General features: G+C 51.3%; 1 protein-coding gene across 3 annotated transcripts in view; it reads right to left on the bottom strand.

Moving 5' to 3' along the window:
* The window catches only part of COL26A1 (collagen type XXVI alpha 1 chain), a 140,955-nt gene extending 126,518 nt beyond the window's left edge, over positions 1 to 14,437 (bottom strand). For all 3 annotated transcript variants that reach the window (XM_027613324.2, XM_027613323.2, XM_027613322.2), the window contains exon 1: positions 14,245 to 14,437. In XM_027613324.2, coding sequence (XP_027469125.1) covers positions 14,245 to 14,402 — 158 coding nt within the window. In that variant the 5' untranslated portion in view covers positions 14,403 to 14,437. The remainder of the gene's footprint in view (positions 1 to 14,244) is intronic.
* Positions 14,438 to 26,144: the final 11,707 nt, after the last annotated feature.

The raw sequence follows: 26,144 nt of genomic DNA on the forward strand, positions 1-26,144 counted from the left end.
AGCTCCTGAAGGAGTTGGACTGCTGAGCCTGAGAAGTAAACACAGTGGTGTCCCAACTGGTCCTGTTGCTGTTGAATCAATAAGGGATTGTTTCGGCTCACATTCTATGCTCAGGCCCGGGTTACTTGCCCCGGCAAACAAAGCCATCCAGGATGGGGTTCTTGACCCTGAGCCCCGCTGCAGAACAAGTACATGACACAGGAATAAAGCAAAACCAAGACAGGACTGGGCGCGAGCGGCTCATGGCAGACACACAATCCAGAATGCAGTGCAACCAACCCCACGGGCCACGCCATGCTGCTTTGTGTCTCAAGATCCCAGGCACTTGCAATTTTGACCCTCTGTATTCTCTGGGACACAGGTGTGACTGACTCAGTACTAGCTGTCCCTGTGATTTCTCCACAAGCACATCAACAGGCGCAGAAGGGCCAGAATCAGCCTACACAGCCAGCCCCAGGCCATATGAGGCAACTGGACAGCTAACATCTGGACTAGTGTGCGTGACTCTATGAGAGTCTGAAATGCTGTTCTCTTCCCTAAGAATGCTTTGGGCCACCTAAGCTTTGGGGGGAACATCATCTACCTGGGAACATTTGTGTGAAAGGACACCCACACACTGGAGACTCTAGGACTCTCTACCTTCAAAACCTCACAGAACCACCTGAAAGACCATGAAGATATATATATTTTTAATGCATGAAGGTAACTGGATATAAAACCAACACGCCCCAAATCAACAGCTTTCCTATTTGCCAGACATAAACATTTACAAAAGTCAGGGAACAAAAAAGACTGATTCACGATAGCCATAAAAACTATAAAACGCCCAAGAATAAATATAACAAGATCTAGATAAATGGAGCGGTATACCTTGTTCCTGAAAAAACACACAATATTATAAACATCGAATTCTATGAATCCATTAGGTCAACACAGCCTAGATCAAAATCCCAACAGCATGTTTTATGGAACTAGAAAAGATGGTTATAAAATTCACCGCCAAGAAAAAACGTACAAGAAAAACTAGGACTATTTTGATAAAGATGAACAGTGAAGGAGGAACTGCTCTATCAGCTAACAAGACACACAATAAGGATATAGTCATTAAAATCGTGTGGTTTGGGCACCAGATCAGATTAAGAGTTCAGAAAAAGGGCTGTGTATACAGGGAAATTGAGTATATGATAAAAGTGGTATTTCTAATTATGAAAAAAAAAGGTGGATTATTCACTAGAAGCATGAGGAGAGGTTTGGGGGGAAAAACTAAAGTTAAATCCCTACCTCACAGCCTACACAAAAACTTGGGTGGGAAGGCCATGCTCTTCTCATGGCTCTTTCATGCAAGACTGAGTCTTAACAGGCTTTTGAGGCTCCAACCCACTTTCAGTATGAACGCTGTTTGAAACCCAAGGTTAACCCAACTCTCCAAGAACCCAGATGTCTGATGTGCCTTTCTTTTTTCATTTATGTTTGTGTAGTGGGCTAAATAAGGCCCCCCCCAAAGATGTCCTCATCCTAAACCCTGGAACCTATGAATCTGTTAATTTCCATGGTTAAAGGGATTTTGTAGGTGTGATTAAATTTAGGGTCTTGAGGTGGGGAAATGATCCTGGATGATCCAGGTGGGTCCAACCGAATCACAAGGGTCCACGTGGGATGGAGTGCAGGAGGATCAGAGTCAGAAAGAGAGGAGATGTTAGGAAGCGAGGTTGGCGGGTGCCCTTTGAAGATGGAGGAAGAAATCATCAATCAAGGAACAGGTAACCCCCAGAAGCTGAAAAAAAACAAGGAAATGGATTCTTCCCTGGAGCATCCGGAAGGACCAGTCCTGCGAATCCCTTTCAGCCCAGTGAGACCCATTTCGGACTTCTGACCTCAAGAACCACGCGGTAATAAATCTGTATTGCTTTATGCCACAGAGTTTGTGGTCATTTGTTACAGCAGCAGTAGAGAACGAATACTTGCAAACTAACTTGCAAAGCAGTTAGTCCTTTGCTGGATACTCTCTGTAACCCAGGGACTCTCCAAGAACCTAGAGATACGATACCAGACAAGACAGACAGAACACCTGCCCTCAGAAAACTCACCAGTCTCAACGTAGACAACTCTTCAGTAATTATCAAGTGATTGATTAGAGGATGGACTTAGCGTTACCATGAGCTCCTGGGTGTGAGAGCAAGCTCCAACGGCATTTAACTAAAAGGCCTGGACTTATTTTGGGGGACCGCAAACCAGCCAAGCGACACACGAGAGAAAGAGCCTGGCAAACCCTTTGCAGACCCCGGATTCCATCCCTGCAGAAAATGGGTGCCCGGGGAAGGTTGAGAGCTCTCCAATCCAAAGAGGCAGCCGTGTGGCCAAGTCACTCACAGAGGCACGGGAAGAGGAAAGTGCTGATTCCCCCAAATAAGCCCTTGCAGGGCAGCAGGAATGACAAAAATGTCAGACGCCAGAGGCAACTGGCCGGGGCACAGACAGCCGGAGCCAAATCAGAAGGAAACTGCCACTTTCTGAGCAAAGGCTTCTGCAGTGAGACCCCCGCAAGGTCAGCCGACAGCCTGCACGGGCCGGGCTCCAGAGCCTGCTCCCCAGGCGAGACAGAAGCTTAAGCTTTCTGCAGTGGCTCGGAGCAGGAAAGACCCTCTGCTGGGCTTCCCGAGTGGCAGGAACTGGGGGGCTCCTCAGCAAAGGCCGCACACTCCCTGCCCTTTCATAAGGAGGGAAGGCAGTAGGGGGACCAGATACTTGCAAACAGAGACGTAAAAGGTTTGCGTTGCCAGTTGCAGCCAGGCATGGGTGCAAGCAACACACACACACACACACACACACACACACACACGGAGCAAACACCCATCTTCCCACAAGCCTTGGTGCCCCCCAAGTCTTGCTCAGAGGGGTGGAAGGTGTCCAGTGGGCAGGAACGCGCTGAGTAATAACTAGTCTGCATCTCTACACTTCCTCATTTGATCTCACCCAATCCTATTAGGTTCATGTTACTCAGGAGTCACCAAGTCACCGAGAAGAAGTGCCGGCTTGGCAGTGGGTCCCCTAGCCAGGCGTGACAGGCCCAAAGAAGCCCCATCCCCCGATCCAGGGGCCACACGGGGTCTCGCTCTCTGGGACGGGAAGCTCATCAGCACTCCGGGGCCCTCTGACCTCACCGCGGGCATCTCAGGGTGTCCCCCACAGCCCCTCCCACCTGTTTCCCCATCATGTTCTGGGGGCAGCCCCTTGTGCTCACACCCCTAGTGGCCGAGTTTCGGCCGCGAGTGTGGACCGGCCCCCACACCTCACTCAAAGCCTTGAAAACCCCAGCAGGGTCCTCTGGGATTCAGGAAACAACAGGACCCTCACTCCCGCATTTCTCTGGTCCCTGGCAGCACCAGGGTGGGCCACTGCAGGGGGAAGCTAGAAATGCCCCTGCTGAGATTGCTGAAGATCGGCTCCCGATGGGCAAAGGGCGCTGTAAACCACTGAGACATGAACTCTGACCCACTAGGCCAGCCTTTCCCAGAACGTGTCATCTGGAACACCATCCAAACCAAACGCTCCCCAGAAAAAGAGTTGATGGCCTCGATGTCCGTGAAACCACATTTCCCAAGCTTTGCAAGGCCCAGGGGCACCCTGCTCAGTCCGGGAAAGCCTTTGTCACTGAAACGAGTCACCAAGAGTGCTTCCTAGCTATCGTTCTAAGCACTTTGTTACTATCAGCTCAGGTACGCCCCAGAAGTAAATAGGACCATCATCCCCATTTTACAGATGAGGAGAGGTCAGGTGACTCAGTCAGGGCCCCCCCAGAGCCGGGGTTCACGCCCTCCTTCTTTATTAGGGAAACGCTTGAGCTTGGTCCGCAAGCACTTCCCAAACTGCTTCTCACAACCTCTATTAACACCCAGCAGGACAAGGTCACTGCAGGCCCCGGGGAGCCGGCAGAGGTCAGCAGTCAGTGGTCAGCTCTGACCCCTACACAGAGCACTCTGGAGGCAGCTGTGGGTGAGGCCGGGGAGAGGCTCGGGAGGTGGGAGTCCTGCCTCGCCACCCCCCACACCCAACCCGAGTGTTACAGAATTAACCTGGACAGGGTCCAGCTCCTTTCAAGGTGGTCTCGTACGGTCTCGTACACCCTGGTTTCTGGGAGGCAAGGAAAGGAAGCCTGGGCAGGAAAGGCCGGGGACCCTTGAACTCCTCAGGGAGGAGAACAGTGTGCCATGTGTCTACTTCCTTAGGATCGGCTGCAGGATTCCCGAAAATCCTCTAACAGTTAGTTATTGTTACTCTATTCCCTGCCCCAGGCAGAGTTGGTCGGGATCCAGCTCATACACTCTCGAAGCGGCAATGAAGTGTGGGACCGGTTCAAGCCAAGAGAAGCCTGGAGTAGTGTTCTTATTGCCATAGGAATTGTTTCTCTGGGAATGGATTTTAAAATAACAGACAAGCTGGGGGTGGGGGGAGGAGAGAGAGAGAGAGAGAGAGAGAGAGAGAGAGAGAGAGAGAGAGAGAGATGAAGGGAGAGGAGATACAGAAAAGCCTGGGGCTGCAGGAAAAAGTCACACCAGATATTTACATCGAGGCCATTCCGTGTGGTTTTCAGGAAAAGTCACCCTTTTGTACCCATTTCTACTTCAAAGGAAGAAGGAGGACCCCCTCAAGCAGGTCGCCTCCATCGCTCCTCTAAACACGGCTTTCAGAGCTGACCTAGCGGGGACAAAGGGCAGACAAGAACCACCTTCCCAGGCCCCTCACAATGACAGAACCGCACGAGGGCAGAGCCCACAGCCTCAGTTTCCCAGAGGAGAGAGGTCAAGGCCTCTGTTCATTCATTCACTCAACAAGCAGCCACTGAATCCCAACGTGGGCCAGCCCACGGCTGCATGCCATGAAAACCCCATGGAGGAAAAATACAAGTATTTTATAAAAACGCAAGGTGCCTGAACACCATGCTTTGCTGCCTTTTCAAAGCTGATAAAACACTGTAGTCTTTGCATTGTTCCAAGGAGCAAGGTGGCCGGCTCCCAGCATCCCCCAAGCACTGGGCGGGGCTGGAAGCCCCCGTCATGGTCAACCTGCTGCTGCTTATCAGCGGTCCACCAAGTGGCCCGGGACTGCCGACACTGTCTGTTAGCTGGCTCTCCTCCCACCAGCAAGGTTAGCACAAGACCCACTGTGACCAGGTCTAGACATAAAACCCAGGCTCCTCAGGGTGGCAGAAAGCGGCTTTGCACTCAGGCTCCAAAGGCCCGGCCTGCCCGGTGGGTCCAGCCCTTCTTGGACTCACCCACCCTAACCATATATAACCACGCTCATGCCTCCCAGCCCTGACACGGCTGTTTCGTCCACCCAAAACGCCCTCCCCTGTCACTGCCAAGAACACTCCTGTTCATCCTACAAGACCCACTTCAAAAGTGACCCCCTCGGAGGTCCTCGAAACACGTAGCCAGTGTTTCCCACAGTATGGCGTCCAGGACACCAGCCGGACAAAATGCTCCCCAGGAAAGGATCCCACGGCCTCGTGTGTTTGTGAAACACCCCATCCTCACAACCTTTGCAAGGTACATGAGCACACTGCACAGTCACCAGGCCAAATAGAGTGTTTGCTAACACGTTTTTCTAAGCACTGTATTAACCCATTTAAGCCTTGGAAGAACCTTCTGAAGTAAATGCTGTAATCATCCCCATTTTACAGAGGAGAAAACTGAGGCACGAGACACCCAAATTCCCCCAAACAATTGCTCATACCATTTAGCACACATCCACATGGCAGCAAATCCCACCCTCACTCAGGGGTCTGCCTTCTGCAACCAGTCTCTGAGGCCCCACTGATCACCAGTCACCTCACAGCCTCCAGCACCAAGTACATACAATAGGTCCTCAATAGTAACTCCTTGAAGGTAAGGCACCTGAGAACCTGCGATCAGGGAGACAAGGCCTCCCAGATGTGATCATTCACTCCCCAGAGCGTGCAGAGGTCCTCCTGTGTGCAGGTCTCCAGGCAGCGGCCCTGGCCCTCACATCTGAGTCCCCAGCTCTAGCCCACCTACTAGGCTCAGTGTCCAGGTGGTTAAATGCCTGGCAAGATAATTTCACACCCCTAAGGGGCAGGAGTGGGTGGCGGGCAGGGTCAGCTTGTGCACCCATGTCCCAGGTGGGCCAGTTGGGGCCATGCTAGGGAGTAAACAGGTAGGAAAAATAATTCCATCTGCAGGGAAGGAAAGTGGGAAGTGAGTTCTCAGGATGAAAACCACAAATAATCACAGATCCAAGGGACACAGATTGCTGCCCATAGAGCAGGGAGGTCAGTCCTGGAAAGCTTCCTGAAGAAAAGGGCTTTGTGGCTGCCCCATAAGAAAGAGAGTGGAGTAAGGTCTGCGGGAGGCCTTTGGGGTAAGAAGGGGGCACACCAAGCACTCAGCTAGGCTGAAACAACAAGAGACTTCAGAGTCAGAGCAGAGGTGGGAGAGCCAGGCACGCAAGGGGCTGGGGGGGGCGGGGGGGGCAAGGAGCCTCCCACATTCCCCCAGGGCACAGGGTCTTCCAGGCAGGTCTGAACCCAGAGGGGCTGTGGAATCAATTTTCTGAGTCTTGGCAAGCACTTTTTTTTATGAACTCCATAGAATACAATAAAAAAGAGAGTATCACATATGGTAACAGTAAGCATTATTTTGTGAAACTTGTTTCAGATGTACACGTGCAGCATATTCAGTCGCCATAGAAAAGGTATTTCTTATAATGGGCCATGATGAAAGAATCTCAAAAAACTCTGTTCTCCACACAGTCTCCCTCCCCCCCTCTGCTCCTCCCTGCTCTCTCTTTCTCTCTCAAATAAATAAGTAAAATCTTTAAAAAAAATGGCAGGGGGCGCCTGGCTGGCTCAGTCGTTAAGCTTCTGCCTTTGGCTCACGTCATGATCCCGGGGTCCTGGGATCGAGCCCCGCATCGGGCTCCCTGCTCGGCGGGAAGCCTGCTTCTCCCTCTCCCACTCCCCCTGCTTGTGTTCCCTCTCTCGCTGTGTCTCCGTCAAATAAATAAATAAAATCTTTAAAAAATGAATAAATAAATAATTAAAAAATAAAAATAAAAAAATGTCAGGAGTAGAATAGGACAAGCTTGCAGCCCTTAATGAAATAGCAATGAAGACAATGATTATCAAAATCTACTGATGTCACAAGAGAAAGAGAAACCACCAGGCGTAGTGTGACTCCTGATATGACTGTTGATGGAAGAATACTACATGTCCAATGAGGTAATTTTGCCAAAATAATAATAAGGGGGAGGAGGAGAAGGAACCCAAATCCACTCAAACCTCTATTTAATTTCGAATGTTCTGGAAATACCAAGGACAGAGGAACATGTTAACAGGCACCATGAGGATATAATCAACAACAACTTGAGCGAGGAAAACTCAACCAGGCTTAGTTTGTTCAACAAATAAATTGCAAAAAGAAGAGAAGAGGAAACCGGTAGACAGTAGCGTTTTGGTGAATGTTAAGCAGCCACCTTTCCAGGAAAAAAAATGTCATGTCCTCCCATATTAGCCCAGGCCCCACAACAAAATACCATAGGCTGGTGGTTTAAAAAGATACTTCTCACAGATACAGAAACTGAAGAGTCCAAGGTCAAAGTGCCAGCAGATTCAGTTCCCAGTGAGAGCCCTCTTCCTGGCTTACAGGTGGCCACCTGCTCACTGTGTCCTCATGTGGCAGAGAGAAAGAGGGAGAGAGAGAGAGAGGGAGAGTGCTCTGGTCTCTCTTCCCCTTCTTATAAAGACAGCAATGCCATCACGGGGACCCCAACCTCAGAACCTCAGCTCAACCTAATTACCTCCCAAAGGTCCATCTCCAAATGCCATCATATTGGGGGATAGGGCTTCAACATAAGAATTTTGAGGGGACCCAAACATTCAGTTCATAACACCTCCTGATAATGATATGATGTGATAAACTGGACCAACTATGAAGCATTCTTGCCTTCCCCCCAAAAAGAGATCCTAAATGTAATCAAACCTTTACATCTAATCTCCAATACAGAACAAATATAGGGGGTAAAGGATCAATTCAATTACACCACCCAGAAGCAATCAGCCCAATCTAGAACATGGGCATTCTACAGGACTACCGGCCTTCTTCCACAGGTCAAAGGCTTGGGGGAAAAAAAGCATTTTCAGAAAGGAGAGAGAACTTTCCTACCATGAGAGACTAAAAAAAAAAAAAAAAGCACAAGAACCAAAGTAGACTTCATTTAGATCCAGATTTGAACAAACTAACAAGAAAGAAACACTTTTTGGACAATTGGAGAAAATCTGAATGTGGATCGGATTTTAGATCCAATAGTAAGTAATAAGGAACAATAATACGACTAAGGACGGAGCGTAAGTCGGTTTAGCTGCGACACTGGCATGCTGGGGAGGAATCAGGCATGTACTGAATATTACAAGTAAAATGAACAGGAGTCTGGGATTTGCTTTAAAATGCTCCACACAGGGGCACCTGGGTGGCTCAGTTGGTTAAGCGACTGCCTCCGCCTCAGGTCATGATCCTGGAGTCCCGGGATCGAGTCCCGCATCGGGCTCCCTGCTCAGCAGGGCGTCTGCTTCTCCCTCTGACCCTCTTCCCTCTCGTGCTCTCTCTCTCTCATTCTCTCTCTCTCAAATAAATAAATAAAATCTTAAAAAAAAATAAAAAAATAAAAAAAATACTGGCTCAGCTGGTAGAACGTGCGACTCTTGATCTCAGGGTCGTGATTTCGAGCCCCACGTGGGGCACGGAGCCTACTTTAAAAAAAAAAAAAAAAAAAAGGTAAAATGCTCCACCCACACAAACAGACTGTGTGTGTGTTGGGAGGCAGAGGGGAGTGGAATAGGTGTGGCAAAGTGCAACAAAGCCCAGTGAGGGTACATGGGGGTTTATTTTGCTTGACAACTTCCATAGGAAAAAAAATTTTAATTGCCATATTTTTAAATGTCCCCCAAATCAAAATGTTCAAATTCATAGAGAATGGTGGTTCCAAGTGGGTGTGATTTGGTCCCCTAGGGGACATCTGGGAGTGTCTGGAGACACTTTTGGTTGTTTCGGTTCGAGGCAAGGGTGTGCTCCTGGTATTTAGTGGGGAGAGACCAGGGATGTTACTGGACACTCTGCAATGCACAGGATGGCTGCAGGACAAAGGATTACCCAGTCCACAGCGTCAAGGGTACCAAGGTTGAGAAACCTGAAGATAGAGGTAAGCAGAGTATTCTAGGTGCTCATGGGAGGACATTCCAAACAAATCAAAACAGCAGATGCAAAGAAACAGAAATAACTAATACGGTATAGATGGTGTAGAGGACAAATGATGGGCTTTAAAAAGGCGGCCTTTAGGGGCGCCTGGGTGGCTCAGTCAGTTAAGCGTCTGCCTTCGGCTCACGTCATGATCCCAGGGTCCTGGGATCGAGCCCCACGTCGGGCTCCCGGCTCAGCAGGGAGCCTGCTTCTCCCTCTGCCCTTCCCCAACCTCCTCCCACCCCCACTGCTGCTTGCTCACTCTCTCTCACTCAAATAAATAAATAAAATCTTAAAAAAAAAAAAAGACAGCCTTTACATGTGACGCTGGAGAAAGTAGATTTTATCATAAAGGCCAAGGCTGTAAATACATCACACTTGCCTCCACTTTCCTGTCCCTCAGTCACAGTGACATCCTTCAATTGTCTTGGTACTCCTCCCGGAGCCCAGACTCCACTTCAGAATCCTTCTTAACCCACTGGCCTGGTCGGCCCCTACCAGTCACTAAGAGCTGACCTAAGAACTGAAACTTGTCAGCTACACCGATGCAGGAGATGGTGAGTCACCAAAGGGCTTGAACCAGAGGAGAGTGCTCTCTGCTGCTGCTGAGAAAGGTCCATCGGACAGCTGTGCAGAGGAGAAAGACAGATCCTTATAGAACTAAAACAGGCCCCACCAGACAGTGGCTAGGTTGGTCCTGGACCAGGCTACACAGCCTCACCATCACAGGGCTGGCTGGTACACCCCCTATCTCCAGGTACCTGGGCAGAGAGGCAGGAAAGCAGACCCCATCACCACTGCTGATGAGCAACAGCTTTCCTACAGCAGATCCACAGCCCCCCCGACCCTCCACAGGAGGCTGGAGGGTCCCGTGGGGGGCCTTTCTAGGCAGCTAGTAGAGAAGTTCAAGGGGACAAGAAGTTGAAGTTCGGAAGGCCACAAAGATGGGACAAGTAGACAGGCTAAGAGAAGACAGAGTGAGCAAAGGAGGGGTCAGCCAGGCGAGTGAGGGGTGAGATGGCAGAGCCTATGTCCAGAATGTATGAAATTTATGATAGCGACATATTGAGGTGTGAGGAGGTTCATGCAAGGTAGTGAGAGCCTGGCAAGGCACAAGGCCAAGGACAGTGACTAAGGGGAAGGGGAGGCCTAGAGTAACGTGGGGCATTGGTGAGCCACACACCTAGACATCCCGGTGCCCAGAATAATGGCAGAGTGGGGAGGGGGAGGGAGTGAGTGGGCAGCCTCCAGAGGCATGGTAAGGATGACAGGTTCATGCAGGTCAAGCCACAAGGATGGAACAGGCCACCAGCTGGTGAGGGCTCAAGGAGAAACCATTCCTCATTCATCAGTATCAGCATCACTAAAGGTATGACCATCCTTCCAGGTAGACCCCGGAGCTAGTCTGCCCACTTCTAGGCCAACAGGAGTGATCTTGGACATGCAGCTTGAGGGGTTCATAAGCCTGAGCACAAAGCCCCTCACCGTGTGGGAGGAATCCAGGGTAGAGGGCAGGCCAGAGCCAGCCCTCCCCCACCACCATTTTCCAGAACAGAGTTCTGAGGCATCTATGAATTCCTCATCGACCCAGCTTTCCAGGTCACTGAGAAGGTACACTCATCAAGGCTGGTGGACAGAACCCACTTACTGAACCATCCGTTAGCCTGAGTCATAATATATAGACATTTAGCCCTACGGTGTGTGGGTTCCATTTGTTCTCATGCCTCGGGCCCTACACAAGGGTAAGCAGTTTCTGGAATGAGCTTTCTTCTTCAGAGGAGAAGCAAAAAACAGCTTTGTCCTTGGTCCCCCGCCCCATGAACCCACTCTCCAGACGTACTCATTCCTTCCTCTGCTGCAATCTGGGCAGGTCCCACATCTCTTCTGTTTTCTCCTAGTCAGAAGAATACCTCCAGTCCAAAAATTAATAGGAAATATAAAAATTTATTATTTATCTGGATTAAAATTTCTCCTTCCTCCAGCTGGGAGACGTATCCTTAACATGGATAAGGCGTAAAAACCCTTGTCTGATCTCACTCCTTGTGCCCTGATCACCCTGTTCTGGCCCCTTTTAGGGCTGGAGATAGAGGTGAGGAGGAGACAACAGACAAGACCCCCCCCCCATTAACATCTGTGTCAGAGAAGAGGGGGAGGGAAGGAGTCTAGAAGAAAGGGAAAAGAGGGAAATGTGTATACTCTAAAGAGTTTCACAAATGCATTATGCTTACTAGGGTAGAATGGAGAGACTGCAACAGGGATTGGGGGCTCTGTTCTTAGCGCAACCCAGCAGGTACATTAATGCTGCATTTCCCTTCAGCTTTTATTTGGCACCTGAACAGCTCTATGGCCGGCAAAAATCATTAGTGGCCCATATACAGGGCCGCTAGGTTCTTCTGGGAACAACCCTCTGAGGAAGTGGGGTCCTCCTTTCTTTTTTTTTTCCCCAAAATAGCTTAAACAGAGAGGTGCACCCTGGGCTTCTGACAGAGGGGACCAAAGCAGAGCACCGTGGGTTAGGCAAGGTGCCCCCAGCCCAGGTCAGACCCAGAAGGACGGGCACAGGCTTGTACGCATGTGCACACACACACACATGAAGGCAAATGCACACCACATCCAAAACTCAGATGTCAACAGGAGCAATACCATAAAATAAAGGAGGACTATTTGTCAAGAAACAGCTCTGTCACTTGGCCCATCGACTGAGACCAAGCCACTGTAAACACACATACGGAGCCAAAGCCGAGGCCAAGGCCAAGGCCGTGAAGGGCACGGTGCCAAATGCTGTCTCCAAGCCTTCTGCTTCTGGGGCTTTTGAATTTCAAGGACACAGGCCACCTGTGACTGATGGCTCGTGAGACACAGGAGTGTGTGACACCAGGCTGCAATGGCCATGCTGGGCCGTGCATGGCAAGATTCAGTTACGCTCTGGAGCATCAATCTCAAGTGTCTGGAACCTGCCCCAAGCCTCCTTAACACCTCCCCGTATCCTATTTGGGGATCCATTTTCCACAGATTCATCCAGATCCTCTTTAAACTTAATTATACCTTCTCCCGGCTTCCATCCTGGTAGAAAGAGTTCTGGAAGATTACCACAATTGTTTGGGCCTCTTTTTATTTATGCTACAACAATCCCTTCCAAGTTTCTGTGGCGGCCCCCAAGTTCCAGCCCACCAAACGCCAGAACGCCCGTCCCCATTCACTCGCTTCCTTCAGGGACCTCACCTCTGGCTCTTCCCAGCATGCATGTTCCACACTGCAGAAGCCTTTTAGGACTTTCCTTCCCACACTTTTTAATTACAAAAATAATACATGAATTCATGTTCCTGGTAAAAGAGGCTAACAAGACCCAAGTCCACGGAGGGAGAAAACGGAAGTCCACCCACCTCACCTCCCCCTGCCCCTCCAGCCTCGGTTCTCTCCATACAGGTCACTGCAAGAAACGTTTGCCTACAAGCTTTATTTCTGCGCGTTTACATGCCCATAAATCAGAATGTTTTTGTTTTTGTTTTTTTCACAAATGAGATCGTGTTATACATATCCTGCTACAACTTGAAAAGTTTATTTTTTCAGACTCATCGCATATGGAAGCGTGCAGAGGCCACACTACTGTGGATGTTTGGAGAATAATACTAATAGAAGCCATGGGTAAGTATTTCCAAACAAAATGAGGGAAATAAAATTGTATGCAAAGTTTTCCAGAAGCACTTTTTGGCTTTTCGGAGTCTCGCCTTACCCAGCCATGGAGGGTACAACGCGCCCGGCACAAAAACTTCCCTGTTTCCCAGAGGCTCTAAGACGTTGCCAGGATTCATCTTGGTAGCTCTCCCGGGTTTGGTAAATAAATATCACGGAGGAGAACGAACTGGGACCTGTCTCTTGCCTTCCTCCGTAATAATGAGAGCGGTGCGGCAGAAAGCTCAGGATTTGGAGAAAGCGGACCGAAGGTCAGTCTTGAGTTGCCACAAACTTGGGGACCTCCCTCTGGGGCTCAACTTCCTCACTTGAAGGAAAGATTATGCTGTAACAGGTACCCTTGGAGTGGTTTTAGGATCAAAAGGCGTGGAAGGTACGAATGAACGCACGTTGTGTGCTCTAGAGATCTATGACAGCGGCGGGAGTTGTAATTATGAAATGAGGAAAAGCTAAATTCGAATGAGCTGCGCAAACGAGGCGTTTGGCAACTTTTCCTCGCGTGCTTACGCGTTTTCTGGGGGAATTCAACCGCGCGGCGAGGAGACCGTTCCCGGGGGGGGGGGGGGGGGGGGGGGCCAGGGCGCCACCTGCCGGCAGAGGAGGAGGCCACCGGTGCGTCCCGGCACCTTGGTCTCGGTGACCTCGCTCCTTCTCCCGCCCCACCGCGGACCCCTCCGATCCAAGCCGGGTTCCCCAGGTGGCCGGGGAGGCGCAGCCGAGGCTCCTCCGCGGCCTCGGCCCCCAAGACGGGACGGAATCGCCCCTCCGGTGTCCCTGGGCAGCCGGCAGGAGAGGCGGGAGACCCCGGACGCTCGGCCTTGGCAACCCGGGAACCTGCTCCCCAACACAAAGCCGCGACCGCGCAGGGGAGCGCGGCGGAGCCACGTGAGCCGGTAAACACCCCCGGGCTGAGCCACCCAGCCCCAGCGGGCCACGGTCGCCCCGTCCGCGCGCCCCCGCCGCAGGTTTCAGCCACCCTCACTCGGAGCCGGGAGCCCAAGGGGGGAAGGTTGGGTGAGCAAAGAAAGGAAGGGGGGGCGCGGCCAGAGACCACCGCAGTCCGGGCCCCGCAGCTCCTGACCCTCAGCCCCGCGCCCCCAGCCCCGGCTGTCCGAGGCCCCGAGCCCCCAACCACGCCGCGTCCGCAGCCCACCGCCCCTCAGCCCCTCCATCCCCCACCCCCACCCCCTGCCCGGCGCCCCCCGCCCCTCAGCCCCTTGTCTGCAGCCCCCAGCCCCCACCGCTCCGGACCCCCAGCGCTCAGCACCCCCAGGCCCCACAGCCCCGCGCTACTCACCGGCGGCTCCCGTAGCCGCTGCCCGGGGAGCCGGCTCCCGGCTCGGGGTAGCCGTGCTGCTGCAGGGCTGCGGCCGGGAAGGGGTACAGGAAGCCGGTGGCCAGCGCCGACCCGCAGAGGCAGCAGCACGCCCAGGGCAGGAGGAGAGCCAGCTTCATCTTGCGCGGCCGCCCGCGGGGACCCGCAGCCCGGGCGGGAGGACAGGCGGGAGTGCACCCGCGGCCGGACCGAACCCGCGGCCCCCGCCGGGAGCACAGCGAGGGAGCCGGCGAGCGAGTGGAGCGCGGCCAGGAGTTGGAAGTTTCTGGGGGGCGCCCACGCCTCACCAGGGCCGCCTTTTCAAATTCGGCGAGGTGGGCTCTGCGCCGTCAAAGGGGGCGTGGGGCTTTTTCATTAACCCTCGGCGGTCCGCGGCCGAGGAGGCGCCAGTGGCCGCAGAGCTGGGGGTCCGGGAGCCGCGCGTGCCGGGAAAGCCAGACCTTGTTCCTGCGTCCTCGCGCACACCACACTCTCTAGAACCTTCCCAACCAAGCCCTGTTCGGGCCCGCAAACGCTCGTGGGGCACCCACTCCATGCCTGGCAGTTTCCCCTGGCCCAAGCTGCCCTCTGTATTAGGTGGCGCCGTTCCCATTTTTCAGAGGTGGAAACCGAGGCTCACAAGAATTAAGCCGAAAAATAACGCGGTCCTGGTCCAGGGCCCTTTGGACCAAACTATTGCACACCCAGGCTTCCCTAGAATCCTCTTCCCGTTCACCTCCACCCTCTACCTCGACAGCTCTCTCTCCAAGATGAGCTGTATGTAGCACAGAAGGAGGAAAGTGCAGGATTTGGGGTGAGAAGTTGTTTCTGGAATCACCAATTTGTGAGGCATCGGATCTGGAAGGAAGCTGGGGGGAGGGGGGAGGGGAGATCTAATACCATCCTACCTCCCACCTTTTACAGATGGACAAGCTGAGCCCACCAGCCTGGCCGCAGGTTGGTCTTTTCTGGGCTGCAGGACACCCACAGCACTGTACCTCATGCGAGAGACAGGTGGGCCCTGAAATCCAGCTTGTGCCCCACTCCCCAGGTTGGGAGTCTTTCCAGTTCTCTGCCAGAGCATCCTAGGGGCTGACAGAGGCCCTGAGGCTACCTCTGGCCCTGTTCACATCGGGGAGCTCCTAGTCTGTAAAATGTCGGTACATCTGGAGAGAAGCCATCCAATATGGAAGCGCTTAATGGGTTGCAATACATTTTGTAAGAGAATTGTGGGATTGTTTTTAGAGGACGCTGTTAGGCAGGTGGACGGAAAGGCCCACTCCTGTGGCTTTTGCCCTCTTGCTTACATATCCCGTTGGTACCCCCTTGAGTATGTATCCCAAAATATCATATCCAACCCGCTCCACCCTCTCCCCCAAACTACCCCTTCTTTCTCCACTCAGTTCCCTCAAATCCTGCCGAGGCCTTTTCAATGGCACACCCACACTTCCCAAGTCCCGAGTCCCTGAACAGGACTCAGGATGGATGATGAGTCCATCTCAGAGTGGACAGCCCATAATGGGAAGTGTCATCTGGACCTGGGATGACTTCCTTTTCATCTTGCCCTCCATCCCTCTCTCAAGACCTAAAAGATTTGGAGAATTTGGGGTATCAGGGGAATTTCAGGGCCTTCCCCAAAACTGATCTGTGCTCCCTGGACAGTTGGCTAACTCCCAGTAAGTGATGAGGTCATTCCCCATCTCCCAGGAATCTGTAAACATTCTGTCTTTCTTCTTCCTCTCGTCTACTTTCAGAATGAGACAAGAGAAATTCCATGTGATTGTAAATGACTTTTATACTGCAGGGGTGACAGGAAGAGAATAAGATTTATTTTTTTTTAAGAATTTCCTTTTTATCTCAAAGTCATTTTTTTCCAGGGCCACAGGCTGCGCCCCAGCTAGAAGGACCAAGGAGAGGAGAGGATACCACTACTTCGTATTCTGCAGGATTCTTTTAGGATGAAAAGCTGTAGGAAAAGAATTAATTTATCCCAGCAGCTTCAGGACTGGGGCAGTTGTCTGAGGTTGGTCCTTCCCTTCATATCTAGGACAAGAAAGTTCATTCTGGCCCCATGACCGCGAACCAGGCAACTTCTTGTGTCATGCAGTGAAGGCTTAGTAGAGAAACAGTGGAGTCCAACTCCAACAAGTACCAGCTGTGTGACCTTGGACAAGTTACCTAACCTCTCTGAGCATCCTCATCTGTAAAATCAATAATAATAACAGCACCTAAGGCATGGGTTTGCTAAAAGAGTTTAATGAATTATTCACAGGAAGTGCCTGGATGCTGCAGGTAATATCTTATAATGCTCAACAAATGTTAATTATGATAATTTGCAAGGCTTTGGTGAGTGATAAAACTGATAAAAACCACCCTTCTCAAATCCCCAGGGTAGGACTGATCAGGAGGCTCATACCCAGAGTGTGCAGAGTTTTCTCAGATGACTCTTGGAGCCCCAGAATAAACCCATTATGTCTTATTCTGTGGTCAACAATTTATTTTTTTTCCTTTCAATTTTTTATTGTTATGTTAATCACCATACGTTACATCATTAGTTTTTGATGTAGTGTTCCATGATTCATTGTTTGTGCATAACACCCAGTGCTCCACGCAGAATGTGCCCTCTTTAATACCCATCACCAGGCTAACCCATCCCCCCACCCCCGTCCCCTCTAGAAACCTCAGTTTGTTTTTCAGAGTCCATCGTCTCTCATGGTTCATCTCCCCCTCTGATTTACTCCCCTTCATTCTTCCCCTCCTGCTATCTTCTTTTTTTTTTCTTAACATATGTTGCATTATTTGTTTCTGAGGTACAGATCTGTGATTCAACAGTCTTGCACAATTCATAGCGCTCACCATAGCACATACCCTCCCCAATGTCTATCACCCAGCCACCCCATCCCTCCCACCCCCCTACCACTGCAGCAACCCTCGGTTTGTTTCCTGAGATTAAGAATTCCTCATCTCAGTGAGGTCATATGATACATGTCTTTCGCTGACTTATTTCACTCAGCATAACACCCTCCAGTTCCACCCACGTCGTTGCAAATGGCAAGATCTCATTCCTTTTGATGGCTGCATAGTATTCCATTGTGTATATATATCTGTGGTCAACAATTTAAAACAAAACTTTATTTTGGAACACATACAGGAGGGGGCACCTGGATGGCTCAGTCGGTAAAGCATCCGACTCTTGATCTCAGGGTTGTGAGTTCAAACCCCACGTTGGGCACGGAGACTACTTTAAAAAAAAAAAAAAAGGGATGCCTGGGTGGCTCAGTTGGTAAGCAACTGCTTTCGGCTCAGGTCATGATCCCAGGGTCCTGGGATCGAGCCCCACATCGGGCTCCCTGATCAGCCAGAAGCCTGCTTCTCCCTCTCCGTCTGCCGGCCACTCCCCCTGCTTGTGCTCACGCTCTCTCTCTCTCTCTCTCTGTGTGTGTCAAATAAATAAATAAATAAAATCTTTAAAAAAAGATAAAAATTTTAAAAATAAAACAAATATGGGGGTGTTATTGTGTAGAATGTGCAGTTTGTGTTATTTTTTTAGATAAAACATACATGTGGTGGGTGGCAACAGTGGCAAGGTGTGAGCACCCCAAAATAAAGGACCAGGCAGTACCGTTAGAATTGAATGGTCCTCAAGCATAGAATTGATTGGCTGGCCTTGTCAGCACGCCACACAAGCACTTGTCTCCATATTCCACAGCCGTGCGTGTGGCACCCCCCCCAAATACACGTTAGTGCTTTGGGAAAGGCAGAAGCCACCGTTGCCAAGAGCCCAAGAAATTGAGCCATAAGGGCTTGGAGCTGGGACCCTGTCTGCAGTGCTGGCCCCTTTCCTCCTCTCTTCCTCGGTGACCTTGGGCAATCACCTAACCCGCCCCTCCCAACCTCAATACAACGAAAACCCCACAAATGAGGATTGGCGGGGCTTTACTGAGCACATCCACTGTTTGCCACAACCCTGACATAGGCAGGCAGGGGCTCTCAGAATTCCCATTTTTCAGACAAGGAGTTGAGAGAAGTGATTTGTCCAGGAGCCGTGCTTTCCTCGTTTTGTAAGTTCAAACATGCCTTAAAAAACAGGTTTGTACAAAGAGGGATCAGATTTCTTGGTGGAAGGAGACAACCCCCCCCCACACACACACACACATACACACTTGACTAGGGGGATCCTCTGCAACTCTGTTACCGGGCCTTTCTGATAAGAAAATATCAGTCAGCATCCTTTTCCGCCGACAAAAAGCAGATCTTCTGTTCTGCTGAAGTCAGCGGAACGAGCCACTGAGCAGAGAAGTAAATACTCATCAAGCTGAAGCCAAGGTAAATATTGACCTTCTGGCATGATAAATCCTCCTGTTAATCTAAAACAGAAATCTCCCCCTCCCCCTGAGTGCCCTATTGGACATGGATTCTGCAGCCGCCCCCCGCCTCCCCCCCGCCCCACACACACACACACACGAGAAGTTTAGGGAGGCAATGTAAGCTTCCACACTGATTTCTCAGGCAGCCCATAATCCCAGCTGTTCCGGATCCCAGGACAGCACAGAAATGGGCTGGGTTGACTCAAGGTAGCGGAATGGTCACATAGAAGGGCTTCTTTGTTCTGGCCAAGCTTTCTGTCCTTGGCCAGGCCAGAACATGAGCGAAACATGGATATTCTGGAAGCTTCGAACCCTGAATTTTTCTTTCCCCGTACACGCCCCGCCCCCCAGGCATCCAGCCAGGCTCTATAAAAGCGGTCACTTCTTTGCCCAGGAGACCTGCAGGTGTAAGCCTACCCGTTTCCCCAGAGTAATAGATGTTCAGAAGACAGCAAATTGGATGCCTATCACAAGAGCCCATGATCTCAAACCGAGGTTTGAAAGGAAAACAAACCAAAAAAAAGGGTCGAAAATAAAACCTAAAAAACACCAAAAAATAAGGAGTCTGCCCAGTCGCCAATACCGAAAACTCAACTCCTGTGATGATCAGTTTGCTCCCTAATGTAGCCACAGCTCAAACAGTGCTTCCCAAAGATCTTACCGAGATGGCTCAGCGATAAAGAAAGGGGATGCCTTAGTGGGCTCCATCCACTGCTATAACAGAATACCATAGACTAGGGGGCTTATAAACAACAGAAATTTATTTCTTACCGTTCTGGGAGCTGGAAGTCCAAGATCAAGGTGCTGATAGACTTGGTGTCAGGGGAGGGACGCTTCCTGGTTCAGGCATGGCCATCTTCCCTGCTGTGTCCTCACATGGCAGAAGGGACAAGGGAGCCCGCTGGGACCTCTTTTTATGAGGACACTAGTCCTGTTCAGGGAGGGCTCCACCCTTGTGAGACAAGCACCTCCCAAAGGCCCCACCTCCTAACACAATGGCACTAGGGGTGAGACTCTCACCGAATGAATTGGGTTGGGGGGCACAAACATACAGTCCATTGCAGGGGAGTGAAATTATTAATGAGAAAGAGGCAACACCCAGGAGAGTGTTGGCCATACCAGCATTACCCTGGCCCAGGTATGAAGACGGTGGGGTGTTCAGACAGGATGACTCCGCATCATGATGTGCCTCCCACAAGTGCCCAAGCTGAGGGTCTGTGATGGGCAGCTTTGCCCAGGGCAGGTAGGAGTGGCCTCCAGAGGGATGCTGGACTTGGAGGAAGGAAGACCAGCAGGAAGTGATCCAGATCTCCCAAGTCATGCGGGAAAACGGAATTAAACGTGTTCTTTGAGCCTCAAGGAGGAATTGGAGGCCAATGGATGGGCAAGGTCAGTTGAACGTGAGGAAGAACTTCGTGACTCAGGTGAGTAAGTGGAAACTGATTCAGGGCATCTCATGGATGGAGGAATTTCCCCCAAATGGGCCTGAGTAAATCTGGGAGATGTCACCAGTGCTCACCAACATCTGGATCTGCTGTCCTCCCTCACCAGCCCCCGCTGCAGCCAGGCAGGGCCATGTGATTAGCTCTGGCCAGTAGGCTTTTTTTTTTAAGATTTTATTTATTTATTCATGAAAGACAGACAGAGAGAGAGAGAGAGAGAAGCAGGCTCCCAAGGAGCAGAGAGCCCGACGCGGGACTCGATCCCAGGACCCCAGGATCACAACCCGAGCCGAAGGCAGACGCTTAACCATCTGAGCCACCCAGGCGCCCTCTGGCCAGTAGGCTTGAGCAGAAGGGACCACACCACTTCTGGGCAAAGAGAGATGAGGGGGTAGGGCTTCGTGCAAAGGGGCCGTTGGCCCTGCGGAGGTGGTTAGAAAATTATCTCCAACAGGCAAGATTGCACCTTCTGGTGCCTGTCCATCTGCCTCTTTGCAGGATCTTGGTCACGTCCCTCTCTTTCACTTGACCAGCTGTGTCTGTCGCTCTCACTGAGTAGCTCCTGACGCATGATGAACCCAGAGACACAGGTGAGGCTCTGTGCTTAGGCCCTGGATGTGGCCAGCCAGGTTAGACACCAGTTTCACCCTCAGATGCACTTACGGGACCCTTAGGAAGGATGCAAATGAAGAAACATGGTCCCTGATGCCATTTGATCCAAAGTCAGCAGCTCAGAGGAGGCTAGGGGGTCTGGCGGCAGGGAAATCCATGTGAGCTCGGGAGAGGCAGGGAGGGCAGGGGGAGCCGGAGCATGGCGAGGGGCAAGGGCAGGATTATGTGCAGTGCTGAAGGGCTCAGGGTGGAGGGCCTGGGATGCAGCAGAAGGTGTCCGCCCAGCTCCACACACCTGTGCGCACACCAGGTACCACACACGTGTGCACGCACGAACCTCTCGAGAGCCGGAAAGAAGCCGCCCCCCCAAAGGCAGTTGTCCAGGTGAGCGAGGGCTTTACCTTGCTCTGTGGCCCGTCCCCCAACACCTTTCTCCCAGACTCCTCCACCCCGGCTCTAGGATTTCATCCTCACTTCCAGGCCACCCTGGAAGCCGGGGCCCACGGGGAAACCCGTGAGGAAGACTTGTTTGTGGGATTGGGGGACCAGGCTCAGGGCTAGGGGTGACAGTAGGGAGCCAAGTTCTTAGAAGGAGGTCCAAAGTCAGAGGGCTGAGTGGGAGTGGGGATTGCAGATGGGGGAACAAAGAGAAGGTGCGTGCAAAAGCCTGGCATGACAGAGGGCAAGCCCTGGACTTGGGTGACCATTGACAGAGTCCCATTGCTCTGAATGCCCAGTCCTCGGGGAGGCTATAGGCCACCCCCCAGACATCTGCATCCTCACCTGCCCACAACCCTCAAACTTGACAGGTTCAAAGCTGCACTCCACTCTCTGGGGTCACTGCCTGTCCATGCTTGCATGAATTAGGGACAGGTGCCCCCCAGTTTCTGTGTGGACACACCCCCACCCAGGCTCGGCCCGCAGAGCCCAGGAGGGACATCAAACCCCACTTGCCCCTCTACAACCCTGTGGGCCAACCCCCACCCCTGGATCTCCTCCACCATGCACACACTTCCCAGCCCCCTGAAATGCAGTCCCCCTGCCCTGTATCCGATGGGGTCTCCGCATCTGGTCTGTTCTGGATGACTCTTTCATCCATTCCCTGCCTGTCCTCCCCCAATTCCACACACCCCTTCCCCGTGCTCCTGCCCCAGAGTGACACTCGCATTCCCTTCATGGGCTGAGATCTTTACAGACTGCTCCCCTCTCTCTTGAATGCCCTTTGCTACAGACTGAATGTTTCTGTCCCCCCCAGATTCACATGCTGGAATCCTCACCCCAAGGCAGTGGTATTAGAAGGCGGGTCCTTTGGGAGATGATTAGGTCAAGAAGGTGGAGCCTCCTGTATGGGGATTAGGGCCCTCATAAGAAAGACCCCAGAGAGCTCCCCTTGCCCCTTTTGCCACGTGAGGAAACAGACCTCTATGAACCCGGAAGCAGGCTCTCACCAGACCCCGAGTCTGCCGGCACCTCGGTCTGGGACTTCCCAGCCTCCAGAACTGTGGAAAATAAATGTCTGTTGTTTATAAAGCCCCAGTCTGTGATGTTCTGTTACAGCAGCTCGAATGGACTAAGACACACTCCCACCCTCGGTCTGTCTCCTCACCCCGTGAGCCTCCTCCAGGCTCCAACGCTTCTCCAATCTCTCCAGCGAGGACTGATGCCCATTCGGTGCTTCCAGAGATCTTTCCACAACTTTCTATGCCCACACCCATCTTCCCTGGCCATGCTTACTTCCTAACACATCGGCCATCTCCCCTCCAACACACTGCACCAAAACCAAAGGTCATTTCCCGCTCATCTCTGTATCCCTGGGCCTAACAGGCTCATACTCAGGCAAAGTTTAGTCACTATAAGCTGAATATCCCAGCAAATCAGTGAATCATTTACTGACTTCTCCCATGCCCCCAGGCAGAGGAGAGCTGGGGGCCAAGCTGCCCTCCCAGGGCTGGCCTCTGGAGGACATTCATGCAAGTTTTGGGCCCTGGGCAACAATTGTTTGCTGAGTGTTCTTTATTTCTTTGAGTGTGACAAAGAAAAAGAGAGCCACAGATGGAAATGGCAGGTGTGTCCTGTGGATGACCAGACCAAAGAAGGAACTCGCCATTCATTCCAAGAGGGACTGGTGCCTGCACCCCTCACATCTCTATCCAAACTCCTGAAGTAAGGATTGTCAGGTACAATCCTCAAACTAAAAGCCTCTAGATAGCATCGGGAATATCAGCCCGCCATCACCTTAGAAAGATTTACCCTGGAAGTCTTTGTTGCGCATAATCCAAAACACTCCAAAACACCTTCGCCAGGCTGCTGGGAAGGCATGTTTTGCTGAAAACCAGACAGGAAAGAAGGCCACATTCTCTAAGGGTGGCTTTGATACTAAGACCCAGAAGAAAGAGAATGAAAAGGTTGTTCCACTCGATAAAACCGTATTGCCATTTACTATTATGAAGTGTCTGTTTGAAGTCAAAACAAGTTCTAGTTAGGCCCTTCATTGAGAAACCAGGGCGGGTGTGGGGCGGGGGGCGGGAGGAAGGAGAGATGAAGCAGGCAGAGTGGAACTCTGATTAGAGAGTCATTAATTAGACCATGAAAGTCCCGTGGAGTTTCCTTTGATTGGAAAAATAGGGGGCTGCAGAATTAAAGGCTTTGAGGGAAAGCTTTTCATGCTAAGGAGAGCCAAAAATTAATTCTAGGATTTTTAAAATTAAGGCATTAATGAAAGCTAAGGCGTTGGTTGTAACCAGAAGACCGTGTCAATTTCAGAGTCTTATGGGGAGAGAGAGAGCTCGCAACTGGTGGTTGCCAGAGGGGAGTGGGTAGGGGGGTGGGTGACAAAGGGGAAGGGGATTAAGAACCACAGACTTCCAGCTATAAAATAAATAAGTCACGGGGATGAAAAGTACAGCGCAGGGGCGTCTGGGTGGCTCAGTCGTTAAGCGTCTGCCTTCAGCTCAGGTCATGATCCCGGGGTCCTGGGATCAAGTCCCGCATCAGGCTCCCTGCTCCACGAGCCTGCTTCTCCCTCTCCCACTCCCCCTGCTTGTGTTCCCTGTCTTGCTCTCTCTCTCTCTGTCAAATAAATAAATAAAAATCTTTAAAAAAAGAGTACAGCGTAGGGAATATAGTCAATATATCGTAATAACTTCGTATGGTGACAGAGGGTAACTATTTCGTAATATCTCTAAGTGTCGGATTGCTGTTGTACACCTGAAATCCATGTAATATTGTGTATTAACTAAGGTCCAAGTAGAAAAATAATTTTGAATCTTATAGGGGAGCAGGGGGTCAAAGTAAGTAACCTGTTGTGTTTCAAAGCCCTGTGCTGCCATCTGGCTCCACTTGGAGGCACTTTCCGTCTGGTCTGCGAGCTGGCACCAAAGCGACCCAGAGAGATTCCCCCGTGGAGAAGGCAGCCCTGTAGTCTGGGGTGCACCTGCTGGTGACACACAGAAGCTGCCCTGCCTCCTGTAGGCATCCAGGCCCAATGGGACCCCGGCTCAGACACTTACTACTACGGGGTGCTGGGGACAACTGTCCTAACCTTCTTGAACTTCAGTTTCTGAAAGGGTACTCTCACCTAGGATCACTAGGAAAGTTCCTGCCTACATACGTCCTCACATATAATATTAGAGAAGTCACCTGCTTACAGAAGCTCAACATGTGCCGTTCTCTGCCTCACTTCCTCCCTCCAACCCATCCCTAAGTGGCCTTCAGAAAAGATGGTTCTAGAAAGCAGATCATGTCATTCCCTTCCAGGTCTTTCCACGGGGTGCCAAGGGTTTGGATTTGATCTCACTTTAAGCCTGAGGCCAAAAGTCCCTCTTGGACTTGTCCCCTGCCCCACCTGCTCTCCCTCAAACACTCGCAATGGCTCCCCATTACCTACAGAATAAAGTCTGAACTCTCCTTGACCTGGCATTCAAAGTCCTTCACAACCTGGCCCCAAACTACCTTTCTAGAATCATCTGTCACTGCTTCCTTTTATATACATAAATCCCAGAGCAAGCCACATCCACAAAGTTTGTATACAGAAATCCCAGAGCACATACACAGGGTCGGGAAATTGCGGCAGCTAAGGTGAGATTGTATGGGGCTCGGTGCCCAGGACCCAGAGGCGAAAGGCACAGTGCCTGTCCTAAGGAGCCGGGGAGACAGATAAGTGAACCCACAGGGTTGGTACCCGAGGCAGCCGAGCAGGGAAGACGTGAGCGAGAGTCCGAGGTGAGGCCAGTTGGGTTGCGCCAGCAGGAACACATCACTGGGGGCCAAAGTTGCTCCACTCACAGGGGACGGGGCACTCCCGATGGAGTTTAAACAGAGGCCAGGAATGATTTGGTGTGCATTTAGGAAGCTCTCTCTGGTTGCAGAAGGTAGAGCAAAGAGGACCAAGGAAGGTTGGAGGTGCGGAAGCTGGTTGGAGAGGCTCTTGCAGAGAAGCATTCGGAGCGCAGCTGGTAGATGAGCCCAGGTGGTGATGAGGGAGCAGATTAGAGAGAATTAGAGAGAATCCCCCAAAACCCGCTCACCCCTTGCCCTAGGCAATGGCACACGCGGCTGTCGAGCTCTTGAGAGGTGGCTGCTCCACATCGAGATGGGCTGCAGGTGGAGCATATGCACCAGGATTTGAAGCATTCGCTCCAAATTCTAAAAAGAATGTGAAAGGGGCGCTGGGCGGGCTCGGTCAGTGGAGCCTGCGACTCTAGATCTCGGGGTTGTGGGTTTGAGCCCCATGTTGGGTGCAGAGATTACTTAAAAACAATTTTAAAATCTTTAATAAACACAAAGAAAAAGAACGTAAAATATCTCACTGATAACTTTTATATTAGTTCTAATGTTGAAATGATCACATTTTTATATATTGGGATAAATAAAATCGTTAACATTGATTTTCCTTATTTCTCCTAAATGTTTTGAACGTGGCTATTAGAAAATTCAAAATCGGGGCGCCTGGGTGACTCAGTCGGTCAAGTGTCTGCCTTCAGCTCAGGTCATGATCCCAGAGTCCTGGGATGGAGCCCCACATCGGGCTCCCTGCTCGGCGGGGAGCCTGCTTCTCCCTCTCCCTCTGCCTGCCACTCCCCCTGCTTGTGCTCTCGCTCTCTCCCTCTCAAATAAATAAAATTTTTAAAAAATATTTTATTTATTTATTTGACAGAGAGAGACATAGCGAGAGAGGGAACACAAGCAGGGGGAGTGGGAGAGGGGGAAGTAGGCTTCCTGCTGAGCAGGGAGCCCGATGCGGGGCTCGATCCCAGGACCCTGGGACCATGACCTGAGCCAAAGGCAGACACTTAACAACTGAGCCACCCAGGCACCCTAATAAAATATTTTTTTAAAAAAAGAATCTTTTTTCTTTGCAACAGGGGAGTCATTTGAAAACATACCCCTAACAAAACCAATAGAATAACTCAAGGGAGGAAGAAAGAATTGCCTATGTCCTAGAAAACCATTGGAAAGGAAC

Source organism: Zalophus californianus, chromosome 10, assembly GCF_009762305.2.
Source record: "Zalophus californianus isolate mZalCal1 chromosome 10, mZalCal1.pri.v2, whole genome shotgun sequence".
Classification (NCBI taxonomy): domain Eukaryota; kingdom Metazoa; phylum Chordata; class Mammalia; order Carnivora; family Otariidae; genus Zalophus; species Zalophus californianus.